The sequence below is a fragment of the Panthera onca genome, chromosome D1 (assembly GCF_046562875.1).
Source record: "Panthera onca isolate mPanOnc1 chromosome D1, mPanOnc1 haplotype 2, whole genome shotgun sequence".
NCBI classification, from domain to species: domain Eukaryota; kingdom Metazoa; phylum Chordata; class Mammalia; order Carnivora; family Felidae; genus Panthera; species Panthera onca.
This window is the reverse complement of record NC_138348.1, coordinates 59052358-59066284: the sequence shown is the minus strand read 5'-3', so window position 1 is coordinate 59066284 and position 13927 is coordinate 59052358. Positions and strand designations below refer to the sequence as shown.

The 13927-nt window shown below is 37.5% G+C and overlaps 1 protein-coding gene across 2 annotated transcripts in view; it reads right to left on the bottom strand.

Moving 5' to 3' along the window:
• UVRAG (UV radiation resistance associated) overlaps positions 1 to 13927 on the bottom strand; it is a 296618-nt gene that overhangs the window by 208225 nt on the left and 74466 nt on the right. For both annotated transcript variants that reach the window (XM_060605582.3, XM_078433088.2), the window contains exon 6: positions 7385 to 7470. In XM_060605582.3, the coding sequence (XP_060461565.1) occupies positions 7385 to 7470 (86 nt within the window). The remainder of the gene's footprint in view (positions 1 to 7384; positions 7471 to 13927) is intronic.

Sequence of the window (13927 nt, the reverse complement as noted above, 5' to 3'; positions counted from 1 at the left end):
GGAGAAAAGCACATGTCCAGACCTTCTTCAAACCTGCTTTGACATTTATTTGTACTGTGGTGCTAAGCTAGTCATTTCACCTTTCTGTGCTTCAGTATCATCACCCATTAGAGACAGCATTAGCGAAAACCAATACACTTTACTAAGTACTTCTCATTATTAACTTCAGTTATGAACTGCAATATGGAGATGTGCTTGGGTATAGGACTGACACACATACAAGATGTAATCTAACTATGCTTTTTCACTTAGTCTCTCTTTACAGTTGGACTACTTCTCCCTACCCTTCTTTTAGTAGTGACGGTGCCGTTTATGAATCCAAACACAGTGACTTTAAAGGTAGGACAGTAGCTAATATGACTTACCACCCAATTATGTCCCTGAATCAAAGACTAAATCAGAAAGAGAGCAAATTACCAGCAAGCTTTCACTGCTCTTTGCTGTCAGTGTGTCTATGTTAACAGGAATCCTCTTGATTCCCCTTCTAATTTATTAAAAATGACACACTGAGGGGCGCCTGGGTGGCTCAGTCGGTTAAGCGTCCGACTTCGGCTCAGGTCACGATCTCACGGTCTGTGGGTTCGAGCCCCGCGTCGGGCTCTGGGCTGATGGCTCAGAGCCTGGAGCCTGCTTCCGATTCTGTGTCTCCCTCTCTCTCTGACCCTCCCCCGTTCATGCTCTGTCTCTCTCTGTCTCAAAAATAAATAAACTTAAAAAAAAAAATTAAAAAAAAAAAAAATGACACACTGATACTAAGAGCCTAGTCCCTGCTACAAATGGCAAAATATAGGAGTTTTAGAACATAAATTCTATGATAATCTTTTGCCTATGGCGGGGTTCTTAGCCATATTCCTTATACTTGCAATTACCAAAGAGAGATCATTAGGCAGAAAGAGGGAAAGACCCTCCCTCAACCAAAGCTGGTTATCATATCCCAAATTTAAAGATTATACAGGGTAATGCCCTTATACATCTCATCCCATCTGTTTTCTAAACATTACCCGAAGAATAATGCATTCGATGTAAGCATTTCCCTTTTAAAATTGAAATTCTATAGGAGAAAGTATTTTCTATCAAAGCAGGGAAAGGGAGGGGAGTAACAATTTACCTCCAGACAGCCAGAAAAAGGTCTTCCAGAAAAATCCATACAAGGAGAGTAAGACTAAAAGTCCCAAAATCCTGAAATCTCGCCAGATGTTTTGTGGAGGGCAGTGGCAGAAAGAAAAGAGGCAGCTGAAGGTTCACAGATCTGATTACATTTTCAACACTTTTTTAGATAATGGCCTAGAATTTTTTTACAACTCTCATTTTGCCAGATGCAAGCCAAAACCAATCACTAAAACAATAAAAACCCCTGTAACCTGAAAAATAGTTCAATTTTCAATTTGATCAAAAGAGCTTTTATTGTCTGCTTACGAGATACATTGTGATAGGGCTTATGCAGAGACCAATAAAACAAGAGATCCTGCCTAAAGGATCCCTCAGTTTGGGGGTGCTAACAGGAGAGAGAATCAGACAATGAATAATTATAACACAGTAAGTACTCAATAAATGCTACCTATTAATTGCACAGGTAGTGGTAGAAGGACTTGAAAGAAGGATACTAGTCCCTACAGAGTGTTCAAAACAATGTCCTTTGAGGGGAGCCTGGCAGGCTCAGTCAGTGGAATATGCGAGTCTTGATCTGGAGGTTGTGAGTTCAAGCCCCACGTTGGGTAGAGATTACTTAAAAAAAAAAAAAAAAAAAAAAAAAGGAGCAACATCTTCTGAATACCACATTAAGAAGTATGGACTTCTGGGGCACCTGGGTGGCTTAGTTAATTAAGCATCCGACTCTTGATTTTAGCTCAGGTCATGATCGCACAGTTGTGAGATCACACCCCACATTGGATTCCACTGGGCTCTGCACTCAGCGTGGAGCTTGCTTGGGATTCTCTCTCCTTCTCTCTCTCTGCCCCTTCTCTCCCTCAAAATAAATAAAGACACTTTAAAAAGAAGAGGAAGAAGAAGAACAACAACAACAACTGTGGACTATATCCTGTATGTGATGGCTCAAAGATTTCGAGGCCCAATGAGTAGCAAAACTGGTATTTTCTTTTAAAGGATACTCTGGCAGCAATGTGGCACATAAATTGTACCAAATCAATATAAAAGATTAGAAAGGAGTAAAATATACTGATTAAGAAGATGGGCTCGGGGCGCCTGGGTGGCGCAGTCGGTTAAGCGTCCGACTTCAGCCAGGTCAGGATCTCGCGGTCCGTGAGTTCGAGCCCCGCGTCAGGCTCTGGGCTGATGGCTCGGAGCCTGGAGCCTGTTTCCGACTCTGTGTCTCCCTCTCTCTCTGCCCCTCCCCCGTTCATGCTCTGTCTCTCTCTGTCCCAAAAATAAATAAAAAACGTTGGAAAAAAAAAAAATTAAAAAAAAAGAATATGGGCTCAGGAACTAGAGTTTCTGGATCTGAATACAGGCTAATAGGAACTACTTGTGTGACCTTGGACAAGCTACTAAACTACTCTGTGCCTCAATTTCCTCATCTGTTAAATAGGTATAGAAACAGATCTCAACACAGAGAGTTGCTGTAAAATTAAGAGAGTTGATTAATGCTAAGCACTGAGAAAAGTTCCTGGCAGAAAGTAACTGTTCAATAAATAATAGCAGCCAATTGCATGCAGGAAAAACTGGTAGTAGGGAGACTAGTTGGGAGGTCAGGAAACAGTCCCAGAAAATAGAGATGGGAATAAAGAGGGGTATGTTCCCTTGGGTGCCTGAGATGATGATATATAGGACATCAGACATCCAGGGAAAAGAAAAGGAAGAGGAGTATTACACCAATGAGTGTAGCTCTGGACACGTTAGGGCTGAGATTCCTACAGAACATGGAAGTACAAATGTCTAAGGGTCACTAGAAAATACAGACCAGAAATCCAAAAGAGGGGAAGGAACTAGAGGTACAGATTTGAGAGTCACTAACATGAGGGTGTGCTGGGTGCAGCTGTAGCCATGGAAGAGAGCACTCAGGGAGAAAGAATAAAGCAGAAGGGCCATAGGATCCACAGGACCTAAGTCTCCAGGGTCACAACAGCGTCCATGGGAACTCCAAAATAACCATGAATTGTCAGTAAGACCGAAAGACGGAATAAAATATAGCCATATGAAATAATCCCTTCCTTTAAGAAGTTTTCAATGTTGCTGGGGAGAAAAGACATAAACCCGTTAAATGATTTTATTGTGATTGTTCAGGATTTATAAAAGGAACTCTAAAAGCAGAGGTTGGGTGGTAGACATTAGAATGGCAAGAAAAGAAAGAGAAATTATGTTGAAGATTGAAAAAGTTAATGCTAATATAAAAACAGAGCACTGGTACTGAGAAGCAAGCGAATTCCAAGATGGGGGAAGGAAAGGGGAAAATGAACACTATTCTGTATTGAATGTCTACTCTATGTCAGTACTGTCTTAGGACCTTTTACGTCTTTTACCTTATTTAATTCTCATGATATCCCTATGAGAAAAATATTGCCATTTTACACAAGTGATTTGAGGCATGCCGAAGTAATCTGCCCAAAGGTTTGCATCCAGTGATGGGCTTATGACACTGTTAGGACTGGAACGAAGGTGGAGGGCCCATGAGCCTTCACCATACTTCCACTTCTTAAACTGGCAAAAGCAGGTCAAGAAGAGGGAGGGGCAATAAAAACTACTAGAAGAACACCAAGATTATCTCACTACAGTAGAGCTACCTTTTTTGAGGAAGCATGAAAGGAACCAAAAAAAAAAAAAAAAAAAAAAAAGAGTTTTTAAAAATCAAAAGTAATCTTTCAGTCTCAGAGAACACACCGGATTACAGCTGTCTCCCGCTTCCAGCCTCATCCCGCTGATCCCACATTGTCCCCACAGCTAGAGATCTCAATTGCACACCAACCACATCACTCCTTCTCCTTCTAACCTTTCAATAACTCCGTATCACCAACAGGATTTGAAAAATCAACAGAACGAAGAGAAGAAAGTTATCCAACAAGCCTAGGAACTCTTTAACCTAGAAGGAATAATAAAGGAAAAAAGTTAACTTCTAAAAATAAATGCTCACTTGTACTTTGTAATCCAGCTTGTCTCAGTTCAAAACCATAAAATAAATGAAATTTCAAGTGCCAGTCAAAGAGCAACATTGACACCTTGTGGTGAACATCCTAATTTAAAGTATCGAATGTAACGAGTAAAGTGGCTCCTAAATAAGTGGAACACTTAATCCAGGCATTTCCAAGGGTTAGAGAAGCACAAATTTAATTACCATCACACACACTGCATGTAAATTTGGAAAGAGCTGCTATTACTTTGGTAACACTGAAATTAGCCTACGTTTTTAAGTACGGGAGGAAAACTCTGAATAAAACCTCAGGTCACTGTCTTCCTACGAAATGTCACAACACATCTGACGTGGGGTCCTAATGCTCTGGTCGTAGATGCTGCAAAATCCTTGCCTTAGTCAAGATTTCCTATTTTTCCGAGGCATTCACATTTAAAAACTGGAAGGAATATAGGCATCCTAGTGGCACAGCAACATAATGAAAATCATTAACTTCTATAGAATATACTCTCAAAAAACAGAATCAAGAGATCTGGGTTTAGTCCTGACACCAAATGACACTGAGAATTTTGTGAAGTTAAGTGATATTAAAGAATTCAGACTCTGTGTTTTCACATAAAATTACCGATCAAGAAGTAACAATTTCATACACCAAAAAAAGGCATCAGGGAAAGAAAAACATACTACTTTTAAAAATTACTCTATCGGGGCGCCTGGGTGGCACAGTCGGTTAAGCGTCCGACTTCAGCCAGGTCACGATCTCGCGGTCCGTGAGTTCGAGCCCCGCGTCAGGCTCTGGGCTGATGGCTCGGAGCCTGGAGCCTGTTTCCGATTCTGTGTCTCCCTCTCTCTCTGCCCCTCCCCCGTTCATGCTCTGTCTCTCTCTGTCCCAAAAATAAATAAAAAACGTTGAAAAAAAAAAATTAAAAAAAAAAATAAAATAAAATAAAAATTACTCTATCACCAATGTTGACTGAGTAAAAGAAGGGAAACTGAACAAAGCTAATCAGCACAAAATTAAATTTCCCAGAAAGCACCCTACACAAATCATGTCAAGAACTATGAGAAAAAAAGAAGTTTTAATTTAGCAGATAAATGATGTTTACTCTTTACTAATGTCTAAGAGAATTATCAGAAAAAGTTCCATCTTACTCCTTAATGTTGACAAGTACAATGTAAAGTTTCTAGTTCCAGAGTAACTCTCCGGGCTCAGGTAATTTGGTTGATACATAGGCGCTTGACCTGATTCAAAAGAATACATCTATGTTACCAGCTATAAATGATTTACACAGTGGTAATGAGAAGGCCACTGCTAAGAAGGCATTTCAAACTGCTGACACCCCTGAGGAATCTGGAAAGCATCTTAGAAATGAAACCCCTAAGACATATTATCATTGCAAGAATCAATGTTAAATAAATGAGCAACTAACTACCAAATGCATCTGATGATTTTGAATTCATGGAGGGCTCTGTGATTTTCAAAAAATTTTCCCTGTCATTATGCTATGTGCACCTTATAACAACCTTAACAACCACCAATCTAGAAAGGTAAGACTCTGAAAAGGATCTGCAAAACTTGCTTGCCGGAAAACCTTCACACCAACTTCCAGTCTAGCTCTTACTTGCTGCGTGCTCTCCGATTAATCATTTAACACCTCTTGGCCTCAGCTTCTACACTGAAGACAAGGGCTGATCCCTGATGTCTGAACACAAAAAGCTTCTAAGACAGTAAGAGAATAACTGTGGGAATGCGTATAAATTACACAAATTTATAACATTGCTGCTTCCCACCTTTTAGAAGAATCCGAGAAGTTAAATGAATTCAGATAAACCAGGGAGAACTAAAGTCAGGGTCAAATTAACCAAAGCATTCTCTGTTAAACCATGCTGCTTCCCAAGATCCTACAGTATTTCTTCAGTTCTTATTTTCCTATCCCATTAGAGAGCATTCAATCCTGCCTGAATCTCTATTCTCTTAGTTTCTATGATGCCGCCTTGCCCAAATCCTCCTCTTTTCACAGACTTCATATTTCTTTTTCTTTTAATTCTCTGGATTTCTCTAATAAGATCACACCGTCTCACACTTGGAAAGTATCTTTAAAATAGTAATATCCATACCCTCATTTCACTGAGAAAGGCAGGTCAAGAAATATCAGTGGCTTACCCAAATTTCAAACTATTTCTGTACATTCTTCTTTTTAATACTTAAAACTCAATGTACTCCCAAACCGAATAGGCTCAAAACTATGAGTTATATATTTTGACACCTCCTGCTTTCCATCCAATTACCAATCCTGTCCATTCTCTTACATATCCTAAGAAGTCAAAGGGGAAGTACTTTCCAGATAAGAATCAAAAGTCATCAAATGTCTGTGGTTACTATAGTTGAAATCATGGTCTCTTAAGAGCAATTTACACAGGCATGTGACTAAACTTTATCATCATGTATAATAAGATTCAAGATTTGCAAAGGAAAGGCCCATTCCATAATGTTTATAAAACAAACAATCATCCAATTGGACAAGAGTCCAACCATCCTTCTGGACTCTTCCTCTAGTAGATATATTGAGGATGTCTAATGGTCTGAAATTTATGATGTGTTATGTAAACATTAGAAAATTGCTGCCAAAATCAAATTTCAATGAACCATCTGTCTAAGTAGGGTGAACATAGGCTGAACGTCACTGTTACCTTTATTTTGAACTGCATTTATTTTGGTTGCCTGCCTCCTGGGAAAATGTCCTTGATGATCTACCACTTTGAAAATTAAAAACAAATTTAGAAAATTTTCAAAATTAAGCCCAGACATTATGAAAATATAGAGTTAAGGCATTTAGTTAAGCCTCTGAGCCTGAGATTCATGCAAAGCTCCCGTGCCTTGCCAAATATGATTCTTCTAAGATGAACAGCAGGTCAAAGCTCTAAGCCATGTCTGGGGCTATTGGAGGGCTTTTTTAGTAATGTTGTAGTTGTTAAGATTTTGATAAGTCTAAATTCTGTACCTCTGGTTGCTGCTCTTTATAGTACAGAAAACCGGAAACAGCTCATGTCCCTGTTTTAAGATCACTGGCTTCCAATCATTCTCTCCCACTGTCCAGAGAAAGGAAATGGCTTTCCAAAGGCTTTGAGAAACAGATAAACTTAAATCACTGTAGCTACAAAATTTATGAAGCTCTCACAAAAAAATGCTAAGCCTGAGTAACAACTTCTAAAGCTCCCATACATTTCCTCACACAGAAATGTCACAAACTCAAAATGAGGAACATTCTTTAGAAAATGCAGGCAGTTTGAGAAGTTTCTTACCGCAGCAAAGAGAAGACATCATAAGAATTGCGAACACAGTTCTGATCCACCTGAAGAAGAATATTCTTCTGAGCATTTGAATATCCCTGAAAGACATTAATCAACAAATTAATGAAAGTAAAACAATAAAATATGTGTAAAAATTAACCTTAATGTCTGTCTTCTAAAAATTATGATTTAGAAACACCTCAGTAAATTCAAATTGTTATTTCAAAAAGTACAATTCCCATACTTAAAAGGTAAGTGAATTTAAAATAAGTATCTTCTAGTATTTTCCCACAGAAGTCATATTTCACATTAGATTGTGGTGAACTTCCCAGGGAAGTCCCAGAAGTCTTTTTAACATATTATGTGACTGAAGAAGAGTATTAACAATAATGTTTCAAGTAATGTGTAGCCATCATATATAATGTTTTTATGGAGGAAAAAGCCATTCCAAGTTCTAATTAGGAATACCAGAAACATTTCTACTTAGTGAAATAAAGGTGATAGGAGAAAGAATGATTTCTAAAGAGAACACAGCAACATTCCATAAGAAGAACAGAACAGGTACCTGTGACTTAAGAAATGCAAAGTAAATAGTAGTCAAGAAAAAGACTCTGCACCCAGACCAGCTGGATTACAATTTAAGCCCTTAATACAGCAGCTCTGTAATCTTGAGCAAGGCACCTTAACTCTCTTAGTTTAACTTTGGTTTGTTTCTTCACTCATAGAAATTCTTCATTCATGGAAATGATAACATTATCTACCTCACCAACTCCTGTGGAAATTAAAAAAGTTAATATTTGTAAAGTGAAAAGTACGTAATAAGTACTATATAAATGTTTGCTACAATGCTAATATAAGCATTTTTTTAAAGTTACATTGCCAGAGACAGTAGAAGGTTATTAGGAGAACATGAACAACTTTATGCTAACAAATTTGACAACTCAGATGAATCAGATACCCTCTAGAAAAAATCAACATGCCAAAATGGAAATGAAACATCTGAACAATCCTGTATCTACTTTTTAAGTGAATAAATAATTGAAAAGCTTCCCACAAAAAAAGAAATCTAGGTACAAAAGGTTTCATTGATGAATTCTATCAAACATTTAAGAAATAACATCAATTTGGGGCTCCTGGGTGGCTCAGTCAGTTAAGCGTCTGACTCTTGGTTTTGGCTCAGATCATGATCTCAACAGTTTAAGAGTTAATGAGTTTGAGCCCTGTGTCAGGCTCCACAGGGAGTGTGGGGCCTGCATGGGATTTTCTCTCTCTCTCTCTCTCTCTCTCTCTCTCTCTTTCTCACTCACTCACTCACATGTATGTGTTCTCTCTCAAAATAAATAAACTTAAAAGAAATAACACCAACTTAACAAAAAAAATTAAAATAAAATAAAATACAGGAAAAGATAACAATTTCCAACTTACAAGACCAGCATTACTGATACTAAAACTTGACAAAAACACATACACACACAATTATAGACCAATATCCCTCATGAACACAGACACAGAAATCCTTAGCAAAATATTAGCAAATTAAACCAATAATATAAAGATAAAACAATAACATGTCATTATTGACTGAATTTATTCTAAGAATGCAATACTGGTTTAGCACTTAAAAATTAATCAATTAGAAAAATACATGATAGGGGCACCTGGGTGGCTCAGTCGGTTAAGTATCTGACTTCAGCTCAGGTCAGGATTTCATGGTCTTAAGTTCAAGTGCTGTGGTGGGCTCTGTGCTGACAGTTCAGAGCCTGGAGCCTGCTTCTCTCTCTGCCCCTCCCCTGTTTGTGCTCTGTCTCTCTCTCTCTCTCTCTCTCTCTCAAAATGAATAAACGTTAAAAAAAAAAAAAAAGAAAAAGAAAAATACATGATACAATTGTAAACCTATCTTGATGGCAAACAATTATAAAGATGTAACTTGTCACAATAACATAAAAGTGGGGGTACAGAGCTATTTGGAAGAAAAGTTTTTGTGTAATATTAAAACTAAATTGGTATTAATTTGAACTATGTGGTCATAAATTAAAATCCTGATTGTAATCCCCAGGGCAACCACTAGAAAATAACTAAAAGATACATTGTCTGAGAAATGAGAAAGAAATAAAAATGTTATATGAGAAAACATCTAACACAAAAGAAGGTAGTAATGGAGGAATAGAGAAACAAGATATAGGAAAACAAATAGAAAATCAGAAGTCCTTCTGTCTCTATAATTAATTAAGTGTAAATGTATTAAATGCTCCAATTAAAAAGCAGAGATTGGCAGAATGGATTTGGTTTTTTGGGGTTTTTTTGTTTTTTTTTTTAACGTTTTATTTATTTTTGAGACAGGGAGAGACACAGCATGAACAGGGGAGGGTCAGAGAGAGGGAGACACAGAATCTGAAACAGGCTCCAGGCTCTGAGCGGTCAGCACAGAGCCCGACGCGGGGCTCGAACTCACAGACCGCAAGATCATGACCTGAGAGAAGTCGGCCGCTCAACCGACTGAGCCACCCAGGAGCCCCAGAATGGATTTGGTTTTAATGATCCACAATATGGTATCTACAAGAGTTGCACTTCATTTTTTTTCAAGTTTATTTATTTTTATTTTGAGTGAGAAAGTGTGAGTGGAGAAGGGGCAGAGAGAGGGGAGGGAGAGAGAATCCTAAGCAGGTTCTGCACTGTCAGGGCAGAGTCTGATGTGGGGCTTGAACCCAAGAACCATGAGAGCATGACTTGAGCTAAAACCAAGAGTCGGACGCTAGACTGAGCCACCCAGGCGCCCCAACAAGAGTTGCACTTTAGAAACAAAAACACAAATAAGTTGAAAATAAAAAGAACAGAAAGATATTACACGTTAAGCAATAACCAAAAGAGAGCTGGAGTGTCTATACTAATATCAGGCAAATAGACTTTAAGACAAAAAATGTTACAAGAGACAACGACATCGTATAACGAAAAAAGGGTCGGGAAGATGTAATTATAAACATATATGTACCTAACAATATATAATAAAATATATGAAGCAAAAACTGACAAAACTAAGGTGAGAAATAGCTGGAGATGTCAACATCCCACTTTCAACAACAGATAGCACAGCCATACAAAAGATAAACAAGGAAACAGAAGACATGAATAATACTATAAATCAACTAGACCTAACAGACATATACAGATTGTTCCACCTAACACAACCATATAGACATTCTTCTCAAGTGCATATGGAACATTCTCCAAGCTAGACCATATGTTCAGCCACAAAACAAGTCTCAGTAAATTATTAAAAACTAAAATCATACAAAGTATCTTATCTGATCACAACGGAATGAAACTAGAAATCAGTAACAGAAGGAAATTTGGAAAATCCACAAACTGCAAAGTAAGCAACATACTCTTAAACAACCAGTGGGTCAAAGAACAAATCACAAAGAAAATTATTAAATACTTTGAGATGATTAAAAATGAAAATACAACATATCAAAATATACGGAATACAGTGAAAAAGCGCTGAGGGAAATTTACAGTAGTGAACATCTACATTTTTTTTAAAAAGTAATAAAGGGCTCAAATCGATAACCTAAACTTCCACCTTAAAAAACTAGAAAAAGAACAAACTAAACCCAAAATAAGGGAAAAAATAATAAATATTAGACCTGAGATCCAAATAGAGAATACAAAAACAATAGAGAAAATCAACAAAAGTTAGTTCTTTGAAAAGATCAACAAAATTGACAAACCTCAAGCTTAGACTAAGAGAACAAAAGAAGACTCAAAAGCACACTAAAGTCAGGAATGAAAATGGGAACATTACAAAGCTTATAGAAATAAAAAGTATTATAGAAGATGTGAACAACTGTATGCCAATAAATCAGATTACCTAGATAAAATGGAAATTGCAGAAACACAAAAACTCCCCAAAATAGCTCAAGAAGAAATAGAAAATCTGAACAAACCTACAACAAGTTGTTAAGTTGTTGATTAGCTAAACTACTCCATGGAATTGCTACCTCAGCAACACATTTTGTTTGGTCATTTTGTTTGTTTGTATGGTCAACACATTTTGTTTTGTTTGCAAGGACCTTAAACAGACTCTAGACCTCTAAGGGAAGCACGTGTCCTAACAAGCAGGCCACAGAGACACAAGTAAATGTAAGTTTGCTTACATGAATTAATGACAGGACTTGTGATCAATGGTCTCTCCTGCTTCCCAGTGCCTGTATGCTTTAAGTGTCCCTTACCCATCAGGATAAAAATCTTGATGGAGTTCACAAAAACACTGCTCTTTTTGTTTGAATGGACAAATCTAGCCCCAGCCCAGGAACTCCAAAGCACTCCACCCACAAACCCTACCTAATAAAGGTACTTTAACCCCAGGTTCTGCCTCTCTCTGTACTCTGCCTTGACCTCTTGATGTGGCCCCTGACAGCATGTCCTGTAATTCCTCTAGGACCTGTGAGTAAAAAACTTTGCTGTTTCAACATCTCTTGTGATCTGTAACCAAACCATGGCTCACCAACCAGCACCTTGTGCTCCACCTAATAAATGTTAATTTAATGAAGTCATAACACAATTAAAGAAGTTATGATCAGGAATCATAGAACTCCCAGCAAAGAAAAGCCCAGGACCACATGATTTGACTGGTGAATTCTACCAATCATTTAAAGAAAAAATAACACTGGAGCAACGTGGGTGGCTCAGTCAATTGAGTGTCCAACTCTTGATGTCAGCTCAGGTCATGGTCCTGTAGTTCATGGGACTAAGCCCCGCATTGGGCTCTGTGCTGACAGCAGAGCCTACTTGTGATTCTCTTCCTGCCCCTCCCACTGCTCATGTGTGCTCACACTCTCCCACTTTTTCAAAAATAAATAAAACTGAAAAAAAATTTTTTTAATAAAAAAGAACACCAACCCTTCTCAAAGTCTTCCAAAAAATGAAAGAGGAGGAAATACTTTTTACCTCATTCCATGAGGTCAGTACTATCCTGATACCAAAGCCAGATAATAACATCACAAGAAAATTATAGATTAATATCCCTGATGAATGAATATAGATGGAAAAAATTTCAACAAACTACTAACAAAGCTAATCCACCCATATATTAAAAAACTTAAACCATTTAGCCAACAATTCCACTTCTGGATATATACCCAAGAGAACTGAAAGCAAAGACTCAAAAAGGTATTTGTACATCCACGGTCAGAGGAGCATTATTCACAATAGTGAAGGAGTGGAAGCAACTCAAATGTCTATCAACAGATGAATGGACAAACAAAACATGGTACATTCATACAATAGAATATTATTTAGCCTTAAAAAGGAAAGAAATTTTGACTCATGCTATAATATAGATGACCCTTGAGGTGATTTATGTTTCCAGTAAAATAAGCCAATGACTGCATGATTCCATTAATAGGTATTTACGGTAGTCAAATTCACGGAAACAGAAAGTAGATGGGTGCGTGCCAGGGGCTTGGAGGAGGGAGAGATGGGGAGTTACTGCTTAATGGGTAGTTTTTCCGTTTTACAAGATGAAAAGAGTTCTGGAGATTGATGGTTGCACAACAATGTGAACATTCTTAATGCCACTAAACTATACATTTAAAATGGTTAATATGGTAAGTTTAGTATTATGTACATCCCACCACAATTTAAAAATACTTTTTTTCGAAAAGGATTATATACCAGGAACAAGTGAGATTTATCTAAGGTATGTAAGGATGGTTCAATAAATGAAAATCAATGTGATACACCAAGTTACAGGACTCACACTTCCCAATTTTAAGACATAGTACAAAGCAACGACCCTCACTACCAAAATAGTGTGGCACTGGCATAAAGGTAGACATAAAAAGACCAAAGGAACAGAACTGAGAATCCATAAATCACCTCAAACAGCTGTGGTCAACTGATTTTAGACAAAGGACAAAGGTGCCGAGACTCACTGGAAAAAGAATGGTCTTTTCAATAAATGGCGCTGAAACAACTGAATAGCCACGTGCAAAGAGGATGACTTGGACCCATCGTTAACATCATATATAAAAATTAACTCAAAATAGATCAAAGACCTAATTGTAAGAGCTAAAACCATTAAACTATTAGAAGAAAACACAGGGTACATCTACATAACCTTAGATTTGACAATGGATTCTTACGTATGACACCAAACGCATAACCAACAAATGCAGTAATAGATAAATTGAGCTTCATCAAAATTAGCAACTTTGTGCATCAAAGGACACTGTAAGAAAAGTAGAAAACAACAACCCACAAAATGGGAGAAAATATCTGCAAATCATATCTGATAAGGGTCTCACATCCAAGATACATAAAGAACTCTCAACAACTCAATAGAAAGACCCACAATCCAATTAAAAAATGGCTAAAGGACTTAGAGACATTTCTCCAAAAAAGGTACACAAATAGCCACCAAGAACATGAGAAGATGTTCAACGTTATTAGTCACTTGAGAAAGGGGAATCAAAACCACAGTGAGATACTACTTCATACCCACTAACATAAGTGAAAACAAACCAACAAATAAACAAGCAAAGTTAAAAAAAATTT